The sequence below is a fragment of the Palaemon carinicauda genome, chromosome 14, assembly GCF_036898095.1.
Source record: "Palaemon carinicauda isolate YSFRI2023 chromosome 14, ASM3689809v2, whole genome shotgun sequence".
NCBI classification, from domain to species: domain Eukaryota; kingdom Metazoa; phylum Arthropoda; class Malacostraca; order Decapoda; family Palaemonidae; genus Palaemon; species Palaemon carinicauda.
In genome coordinates, this window is record NC_090738.1 from 12,327,864 (window position 1) to 12,339,194 (window position 11,331).

Consider the following 11,331-nt stretch of genomic DNA (forward strand, 5'->3'; position numbering starts at 1 on the left):
TACGTAAAGATCATTGTGATCCCAGGGGTTCTAAGCATTTATAGGTCCTAATAATGTACGGTATGTTGTAAAAGAACACTTTGATCCCGTGAGTCAGAGAAGTTTCACAATAGACGATAGCTTACCAATATAATTGCTTTCCTCTCCCATTCTTCGGTGGGTAATTGTATAATCATATACATATTTGTTCAAAATAAAACTTTCAGATTTTGAAATAAGAAAACATTATCGAAATAGCCGGAGTTCATTATATAGTCATCAGATTAGTAGCATTATTTATTTGTAACATTATTTAGATGCAAGTTTTTTATTTTCTTTGTTGTTGAAAATTATTATCCTTTTGAAATAGCTAAATTCTTTCCTGCCTTTGATTTTATTATTATTATTATCATTATTGTTATTATTATTATTATTATTATTATTATTATTATTATTATTATTATTATTATTGTCTCCATTCACATCTTTCCATATGGATATAAGTATGAAATGTGTTATATTATTTTTGGCGTTGATATGAATTGAACATGTCTTTAGTAAAATCGTATTCTTAATTTCTCTTGCAATTTTTGAGAACCCTCGTTAACGATTGCAAAAATATTTTCTTTGATTAACATAATTAGTGTGATTTATGCATATCTTTCATTAGTGCATGGGTTAATACACTCATTATTTGGGGATTCCCAAACCCAAAACATTGGCGGTGGTATTGTGGAAAAATAGAAAGCGAATAATAATAATAATAATAATAATATTTTATTATTATTATCAATATTATGATTATATTTATTATTATTATCATTATTATTATTATTATTTTTATTATTATTATTATTATTATTTTTATTATCATTATTATTATTTTTATAATTTTTATTATTATTATTATTAAACCAACTATAGTAGTCAAGGATGAATAACACACGAGGAAAACACTTAGTAAAATAAATGATTCACTTGGCGAGAAATTACTGTATCATGGTATTGACTTGATTTTGATATGGAATAGTAATAATATGGATAGTGCCATAGCCTCTGTATTATGGTCTTCCACTGTCTTGGATTAGAGTTCTCTTGCTTGAGTGTACACTTGTGTACACTATTCTATCTAATTTCTCTTCTGCTTGTTTTGTTAAAGTTTTTATAGTTTATATAGGAAATATTTATCTTAATGCTGTTACTGTTCTTAAAATATTTTATTTTTCCTTGTTTCCTTCTTCACTGGGCTATTTTCCCTGTTAGAATCCCTGGGCCTAAAGCATCCTGCTTTCCCAACTAGGGTAGTAGTAGTAGTAGTAGTAGTAGTAGTAGTAGTAGTAGTAGTAGTAGTAGTAACAATAACCTTGAAGCATTGGCTTGTATTACCCACTGGCATTGCTGGGGGGGGGGGGAGGGGCATTCACAGGGCACAGTTTTTTAGGGGGCCCATTAGTTGGACCACCCTCTCAGCTGTATGGTTTTTAAGATAAAATCCAGTTAGTTTTCTTGAATTGGTTATGCTGACGAGTGGCCTTTATTTATTGACTGCAAAAATTACGCCAGTTTATGACCAATGGTTAAAACCATTAACTAATGTCAATGAGACATATGCAGTCTATTTGACTACATTTCAGGATACATGCCTATAATATGTATCAATAATAAAAACATATATGAAAATATACTATATTTCAAAGAAAAGGTCAGAATGACGATGAGATCATTTAGACATGTTCCTAGAGATCATAAATGCCCTGTTCAACTAAACAGCAAATTATTTACCTAGCTGTTGACGATAGTTGCGGGTCACAGGTTAGGTTTAGAGAGAAAGAGAGAAGGAAAACTGACATGAGTGTGTATCTCCGTCATGGCACTAACAAGACATCAAAACAGGAAGAGAGATCGACATGGTAAACCTCATCCTAGGTTGTGAAACCATTAAAAAATCTCTCTCTCTCTCTCTCTCTCTCTCTCTCTCTCTCTCTCTCTATATATATATATATATATATATATATATATATATATATATATATATATATATATATATATATATATATATATATATATATAAATTTATATACATATATATATATATAAATTTATATATATATATATATATATATATATATATATATATACTGGTGATGGTGAAACTTTAGTCTGATCGCTCACAGCAAACCAACCTAGTATGAGTGGTCCTGACTCTTACAGCTTTGCTGATCATGGCAATACACAAACTCTTTCACCAAGTTAAAGTATCTCCTCTCTTCAAACCTGACATGAATAAAGACATGCACTGAGCATAAATGGCTCCATCACACACACATACACACACACACACGCACATACACACACACACACACATATATATATATATATATATATAAGAAAGAGAGAGAGAGAGAGAGAGAGAGAGAGAGAGAAAGAGAGAGAGAGAGAGAGTGAGTGAGTGAGTGAGTGAGTTTGGATATCTCAAAGCCTTTTTAGTCCATCCACAAAGACTATATTTGCCTTTGGTAGAGCAACTTAGTTTAAGCATTTAGAGAGTTCTTATGGTCTTGTCTAACTTATTCTTGAACTCATTTACCATGTTACTGTTTACTGCATCTGCCAGAAGTCTATTCCAAAAGAGAAAGAGAGAGAGAGAAAGAGAGAGAGAGAAAGGAGAGAGAGAGAGAGAGAGAGAGAGAGAGAGAGAGAGAGAGAGAGAGAGAGAGAGAGAGAGAGAGAGAGAGAGAGAGAGAGTTAGTTAGTTAGTTAGTTACCAGGATTTTAGATGTCTCTAAGGTTTTTTTATTTCATCCGCGAAGACTCCATTTGCTTTTTGTTAGAGCGATTTAATTTAAGCATTTAGAGAGAGAGAGAGAGAGAGAGAGAGAGAGAGAGAGAGAGAGAGAGAGAGAGAGACCCTGGCCACCGGGATGGATAGGGACTATCCACCAACACCTTTAGATAGAAAACATCATTCTAAGAATTTGAAGAGTAACTTTACTAGTTTGCTCACATATATGTCTCGGGGAATTATATATTTTTTCGTAATGTAACCACTGAAAGTGGGTGAATAAATTTCTGATGAATTATTAGTACGAATACGATTTATAAATAGTAAGCAAGGGCGAGAAAATCTACCAAGAAAGAAGAGCAATGGTGGTACTGAATAACGTAAAGGACCGTAAAGGGGCATATTGTAAAGGTCAATAAAGGGGCATAGAATTCGTAAAAGAACGTAAAGGCGGTCAATAAATGGCCATAGCAAGCGTAAAGGAACGTTAAGGAGGTATAAATAGTTTTGTTTTGCATAAAGACTGCAGATTTCCTGGCTTCAAAGTTGTTATTTTGCCGAAGTTAGCAAGAAGAGGAGATTTTAGCACTTGTTGGAGAACTGGTAACATTACTCCACTATGTAAATGTGTTTATGGTAGCTCAAGCTCAATTGATTACCGCAAAAAATTCCATAACTGCCATACTATCTAAAGTTTTTGAACGTCTTTTGGCAAAACTCATCCTAATAGATTTGCTGGAGGTAAATTTATGAGAAGATCATTTAGAAGAGACTCTGAGATGAAACAACAATTGGTGAGGAACAATTTGGATTCATGCCTGGAAGAGGAACTGTAGAAGCAATATTTGCTTTGAGGCAGATGATAGAAAAACATTGGGAGAAACAGAAATTATTACATGGTCTTTATTGACGTGGAGAAGGCATATGATCGAATGTCACGTCAGGAGCTGTGAAGATGTATGAAAGAAAAGGGAGTCACTGAGAAATACGTAAGAATCACCCAAGATATGTATGAGAGGGCAGAAGCAAATGTTAAGAGCAGTATAGGCCTAACAGAGAGTTTCCTAGTAAATGTGGGATTACATCAGGGGTCTGCATTGAGCCCTTACCTATTTGATCTGGTCATGGATGTAGTAACACAAGGTATTAGAGATCAGTCTCCTTGGTGTATGCTTTTTGCTGATATTATACTGTGTAGCACTAGGCGAGAGGTTGTAGAAGAGAAAGTGGAGGAATGGAGAAGAAAAATGGAAAATAGAGGATTGACGATCAGCAAAAAAAAAAAGACAGAGTATTTGAGAATGAAAAATGGGGAGAATGGGGAAGTTAGTTTTCAAGGAGAGAGATTGAAAAGAGTTGAAAATTTCAAGTATTTAGGATCAACAGTTGCAGAGGATGGTGATCTGGGGGCAGAAATAAACCACAGAATACAAGCAGGATGGAAGAATTGGAAAAAAAGTACGTGGAGTACTATGTGACAGGAAAATATGGATTAAGTTGAAAGGTAAAGTACACAGGACAGTTGTGAGACCGGCAATGATGTATGGGCAATGAAGAAGACAGAAGAGAAGAAACTGGATGTGGCAGAGATGAGGATGTTGAGGTAGATGTGTGGGGTGACAAGAAGAGATAAGATACGGAATGAGGTAATTAGGGGTACCACAGGAGTTAAAAAACTATCAGATAAGATCCAAGAAAGTAGACTGAGGTGGTTTGGTCATGTCATGAGAAGAGATGAACAGTATATTGGGAGGAGAGTGATGGAAATGGAGGAACAGGGAACGAAGAGAGGGAGACCAAAGCGAAGGTGGATGGGCTGTATCAAGGATGACCTTCGATCAAAGGGATTAACCGGTGATGAAGTGTGGGACAGAGGTAGATGGAGAACGTTGGCCAGAAACATCGACCCCACATAAAGGTGGGAAAAGAGGCAGACAAAGAAGAAGAAGCAGCAGTTAATTTCAATAGTCAGGCCTTCATCATCATGAGGCTCAATGCTACACAGTATTCCATAAGTTTTATTCCAGCTGTGACCAAGTTGTGGAATGATTTTCCTCATTGGGTGGGTAGTTGAATTGGTAGAAATTTAAAAGTTCAAAATTGCAGCAAATATTTTTATGTTGAACAGGCATAGTTTATATATGAAATAGCTGTTTTGATGTCACCGTTTTTTAAAATATTTTATTTTGATTGTTCATTATTTCTCAAATAGTGTATTTATTTCCTCATTCCCTTTCCTCGCTGGGCTATTTTTCCCTGCTGGAGCCCTTGGACTTATAGCACCTTGCTTTTCTCAAGTGAGGCTGTAGCTTAGCTAATAATAATAATAATAATAATAATAATAATAATAATAATAATAATAATAATAATAATAATTATTATTATTATTTTCTTATTACAAAGTTTTCTCGGCAGTACCCATAGATCTATTGTTGCTAGTGTGAAAGTAAAAATATATATATATATCCGAAATAATGACCCATGGGCTTTGCGAGAACATAGGAGCAGTGATGTAGGCTAATGTTAATTTTGCTAAGATCGAGGCCCAATAACGGTCAGTATTGTCAACTAACATTATTACCCACACTGGAAATTGCCAATTTCCTTTGCAGACTTACTAACAATCACTTTCTGATGAGTATTGACTAGTAATATCCTAATTTTATATCCCTCTTCGTTCATTTACCCCTTTCAGACATACCCGGAGAGCGTTAGTTTTTTTTTTTTTATCATATTCTCTTCATGAAGTCGTTCACAACAACTTCGCACTGAATTGGTTCCGTGTGAATTCGAGACTTCAGACTTGCTTATCCTTAAATATTGTTTACTGGCGTTGCTTTTCACTTGTCGAGGTGGATGATGGGCTGATAAGAGTCTCGGTTTAGGTGCATTATTTTTATTCGGCCGGTGCATAAAGATGTTCGTGACGGTTAGCCGACCAGTAGGCTTACTAACCCTAAGGGTTATAAAACGAACTAATGTAGGAGCTGGTAGTCTAAAGCGTGATCAGTTTCATCAAGAGTTGCTACAAATCATCTCGAATAGATTGCAGTTTGATCAGCATAATAATCTTTTGACACACCACTTTGCTCTGGTCAGCGTATAAAACTATCGAATTTTACACGCCAATGACCTGGTACCTGCTGCCTTGAACTAAAGTCCCGATAAAAATGTTTGAATTTTGAATAGTTTTCTATATGCCTTCCGCTAGTACAGTTTTCTATCTTACAGACTCGTATAGAAAATGTACTTTTATAATTTAGGGTAACTTAAATTTTCTTGAAAGGAGGGCATATAATGTATAGAGTTTGTTTGATAACCACATGAAGAATCTATGATTAAATATAATTTTATGGTGAATGATAATTGTATTTGCGTACGAATATCCCTTGCTCTATTTTCATAAGAATAGAGCATTGTAACTAAATTCTATAAATGAGTGTACCATCACCTCATGATGGTAGTATCTCTTGAACCTCGTTTATCACACATGTACAAAGTAAAGAAATCTATTTTAGGATCCTATTCTGTTGCTGAATTTTAGTGTGCAACGGAAAATATTATGAGTTTGAGATCGAATTCTGATGTTAAACCTTCAATACTATCCGTATAGTTTTCGGAATCACTTATGTACAATTATGGGTACTCACGTTAGGTTGTTAGACGTTTTCTTTTTAAATTCCTTATTCTTAGTATGAATATTAATTTTTACGCCATATCTGTACACGTCGTTTTGATTTTTCCAAATTCTGACCATCCTGTGTGTTCAAATTTTCCCTGACTATACAGTCCACCACTACGTAATAAACATTATGCAATAAACTCTAAACAATCTTGCCTTCTCATTCATATGGCTCAAGACTACATGGTATACTTACGACTTTTCGTTTCGACTGTAAACAAATTGTGTAATAATCTTCGCTATCAAATAGTTGAATCGATTGAAGTTCTGGAGCTCAAACTCAGTGAAAATAATTTTCTGTTGAACAATGCGACATAGATCTAATTTCGTATTTCATCATCATTTATCTTAATATATTACTTTTCTTGTGTATCTTTCGTAGTCGAGTCTTTACTTTTCCATAGCTGGCTGCCTTCCATGATATGGTGGAAGATAGGCTTCTTTAGAAGCATTTCGCTTTACAAATTAGGGTTACAACTTGCTTAATGATGATGATAATAATAATAATAATAATAATAATAATAATAATAATTAGTACAAAGTTTACATACTTTTCAAGAGCATTATCAGCATAACATTGTCTATTCTTCAGGTTAATCACATGAGGAAGGTCAGAGCGTCCTTCTGCACAGGCTAACAAACGACTTCATGTTCCTAAGATGGTACACCCTTCTAGCAATAGATTCTCCGAGTTTATAATCAATACCACACCACAGTCTAGGTCTTGTGCACACTTTCCCACCTGGTAACACTTAATTGATACCTTATATTTTCTAAAGTTTCCTCGCAAACTTTGCAAGAGAGCAGTAAACAGTTTGTGATTGGTACCAGAGAAGCGAAAAGCAAAAAGGCCTCTTTGCTATTACCTAGAAAAATATTTTAATTTTTCTTTTATTGTCGAATGCATGGTTGATAAAGTAAAAAAAAAATTAAGTCAATTCTTAACATCGTTTAAGAGTTAGAAATTAGAAAACCAGACTTAAAACCACACGAAATTAAAGAAAAAAAATACTTATTTAAATTCCCTTTAATTCATTTACTTTGGCAATTATGACAACAGGTGAAATTTACTGTATTCCTGACGCCATGTTTACATAGCATCTATAACATTTACAACGCTTCCAAAAGACCAAAATCACTGTCAGATCTTTGCTAAGACAGCCCCATAAAACGTTTGCAATGCTTTCAGATAGCTAAGATTACTCCCAGAACTTTGCAGAGACAGCATCTGTAACGTTTACAACGTTTCCAGAAGGCTAAAATTACTTCCAGATCTTTGCACAGGTTAAGTGTGAATTTAAAACAAACAAACGATGTTTTAGTGTAAATCGTATGTGAAGCTAAAATTGGTTCTCTTTGCAACTAGAAAAACTAAACTGGAGTTGCTTCAACACTAGATCCCATTTGTTCTTAACCTTTTTATACGTGAAAAAGGTCTTTATAAATGATGTTTGTCTTTTACTGACAAGCGATTTCATACTCGGGTGCAAGACGTTTCAAGGAATTCCTTTTTATTGATATAGGAGTTAAGGTGGAGGGTTTGTTCACAATTACAATTTGTCTCCCAGAGCTCACAATCTGAGATTACCCATTCATGTTCGCTACTCGGATCGGACCAGGAGGGACAAAATAATATCCCGTTTGGTGGGTGTGTTCTCCTGAATTAGGTACCTAATTACTTGTTAATCAATAGTTGGGGTACGTAGTTTAAGTTAAAAAGCAGGATAGGAGGCAATAGAAGAAAATTATCTATGCGTGAATTTACAGGTGTGTTGCCATCATAAATGGTATACTCAATAAAGGGGATACCTTGATCAGGTAATCCGTATTCCATTGAGTTGACGCCATTCCTAAGATACGAGATATTTCACTCTCCACATACCTGAAGAAATCCATATCCTCATTGCATCTTTAAGTATCTTATACGAACATGTAAGATTATACTGAAGGACAGTTGATATATGCAACCACAATCCATCCATTCTCTGGTTAATCCTCTTATGGTTTCTAAATTGCTTTCTATTGTTTCATTTTTTTTTTGTGTGTGTGTTTTTGGTAGTTGTAGAAAAGATTAGATGTCCAACCGCTCTACCTTTGCTTTAATGTAACGCCGGATTTACCCCCCAAAGTTCCTGAAATGTACTGAATGGTCTCGCCGGCTCCAGTGAGGGACTTTCTGACCGAAATAAATCCAAAATCCAAGAGAGAGTATTTGCGTTGCCGTTGAGCCTTGTGTAATTAGTGCATGAAGCGATGAAGAGTAAAGTTGTACTCCACAAACACTTGAACGGATGTAGTTGAGTTTTACTTAAGAATTAGTCCTTGGCTAGACGAAAGTGTACAAGCGCGAACGGGAGCGCGCGCGCGCGCAAACACACACACACACACTATATATATATATATATATATATATATATATATATATATATATATATATATATATATATGATTAGGTATCTATAAATAATATAGTTTATATATATATAATATATATAATATATATAATATATATATATATATATATATATATATATATATATATATATATATATATATATATATATATATATATATATATATATAATATATATATGTGTGTGTGTGTCCTATCTTTTTTGACAGGGTAAATCTGCATTACTACGAATAACATAGTATAATATCAACTGTTCGAAAACAAAAAGTTCAGTGTTTTGTTAAATACATACCTTCCCAGGACCTCAAGTGACTTTGGGTATTTTTCCTGACCAGTATCTTCTGTGTAGTTTCAGCCAGGTTGTTCATTATCATTTGTTTCAAGATTAACTTGGCATCATCAGCAGAGCAAGATTTCTTGGAAGAGATCTTATCTATATTTCACAATCTGATGATGCTGGCTTCATGTAGCTTAAACGAAAACATTATTTAACTTCAAACTTTTGTTTCTATCACGAAGAACTAATTGTACAGACACTGCCATATTACCAATCTTGTGGTTTTCGATTTTTTCCTCATCAAAGCCTTTCACTAACTATAACTTTAAAGGCTTTCTCTGGATAGTGGCTTTCCTTTTCCCTTTCCCTTACGACAAGCATTTTCCCACAATACACTTTGTCGTGAACATAATTATTTAAGCCAACGATAAGCGTTACTGATGGTAGTAATTTCTCTAGTGAAAAAGACCGTTGTTTCATTATTTCACCTTTGTTGGCCTATTTTACATTAGAATTCATATTTCAAAACCTTAGCCTTTTTGAAATACGAATACCTCATTTCAAGACTCACTCAACCGATTTTTTGCATATTGGAATGTCACATAAATCTCGCTGAGCGGAAGCTACATATTTCAAAAAAAAAAAAAAAAAAAAAAAAACATTTTCACTTTAATGCATTTCTTATTTCACCAATTAAGAGATACTCCACGAAACTGCATTTCCTAGCATACTCTTTAACACAAAGATAACGGTATTAGGTACCTATTGTGTCCCGTTACGACGAATACGAGTGATTTCGATTTTCATATTTCATTCCATGCAGATAAATATCACTGGACTTATACTTTCATATTTTAATCTTTCTATAACGCAATCGAAAGCTACTTCAGCAACATACACGCTTATTCATGTATTTAATTTTTGACATAAAAGTGATAAAATATTGTTAAATGTATCAGTCATGCAAGGCGAATCTACAACCAACAATTGGTTTTAAAACACGGAAAACTTTGCTTATCATACAGTTTCGAAACCCTGCTCATTTAGTATGAAACAGGAAACGATATTCTTTACCACTTGAACTTCACTTTAAGCTTTCAGCTATAATGAAGGCTACGTATAGCCCAAACTCAACAAATCTAAATACAGTATAATCACTTTCAATGATAGCAGGACACTGGGCGAGGGATTTCGTCGTCTACCGTTAAGGATGTTGGAAAGGTTCCAACATCCTCTGGATTCGAGTTATTTCAAACACTACTGACGATTTCAATTTACACACATAATTGGATCGGTACTTCACGGAAATGAAATATAAATTCGTAAATAGTTTAGCATATTACCAGTGGTTATAGTGTACAGTTATACCAGGATCGACTATCCACAGGGAACAGCCCGACATAAGCGTGTGTGTAAATGTTACCTTTACGGCTGCATGAGACACCCCACGGGACGCTGGGGCGGGATTTCGGGGACAGTAACCCATTGTTCCCCTGCGTCCCCGCCATGTGTAACACCCACCGTTATCCACGTACGCTACGAGAATGAATTTGTTGCGAGTCCTCTGATGCAGGCATATCTAGAATATCATGGTTTTTGTTTTCACTTTTCACATTGATTATCTATGAGGCCTTCGTCACGTTTTGGAATCCTACATCAATATCTCAAGTTATTACTTCATTGCCTCTTTGAAAATTGCCCCATTTACTAAAGTTCTTCCAAAAAGAATTACAGTTGTAAGTGTATTATGGGAGTGTGGTCGTCTCAGTGTAAATGTCATATACCGAAACGTTTTAGCCACATCACCGTAGTGTGGCAATCTATGAGAATTATCTAATGTTAGTATATTTTTCTAACAAATTTCCTAACACCTAACAATAATTTAAGCAAGCTTTTATACTTAATTATGCTAACAAGGGGTATTTTACAATATTTTTTTTCTATTTTCTTCTCTTTCGGTACCTTTCTACAGCTAGCTCCCATGGCAATTTTAAGTTAACTATCCATTAAATGGGAATTATTACATAATTTCTCAATGAAAATTAATTGAGAAAAAAAAATGGTTGGGTTACTGAACTCAAATATTAATGTCTGAGCTTGGTTGGCAGGATGAGTCTACAGTATAATAAATATATGGTACATCTAATATTGACGCTTAGAAGTTGGTTATTACATCACATTTATTACTATTGTAACGC

At 34.4% G+C, this 11,331-nt stretch overlaps 1 protein-coding gene across 3 annotated transcripts in view; it reads right to left on the minus strand.

Annotated features, from left to right (window-relative positions):
- LOC137653423 (uncharacterized) overlaps positions 1-10,659 on the minus strand; it is a 113,525-nt gene extending 102,866 nt beyond the window's left edge. The window contains exons 1-2 of one of the 3 annotated variants that reach the window (XM_068386799.1): positions 10,477-10,659; positions 9,149-9,588 (exon numbers count right to left, since the gene is read on the minus strand). In XM_068386799.1, the coding sequence (XP_068242900.1) occupies positions 9,149-9,230 (82 nt within the window). In that variant the 5' untranslated portion in view covers positions 9,231-9,588; positions 10,477-10,659. Of the gene's footprint in view, positions 1-9,148; positions 9,757-10,207 lie in introns of all 3 variants that reach the window. The other 2 variants (XM_068386798.1, XM_068386797.1) reach the window with 2 other exon arrangements.
- Positions 10,660-11,331: the final 672 nt, after the last annotated feature.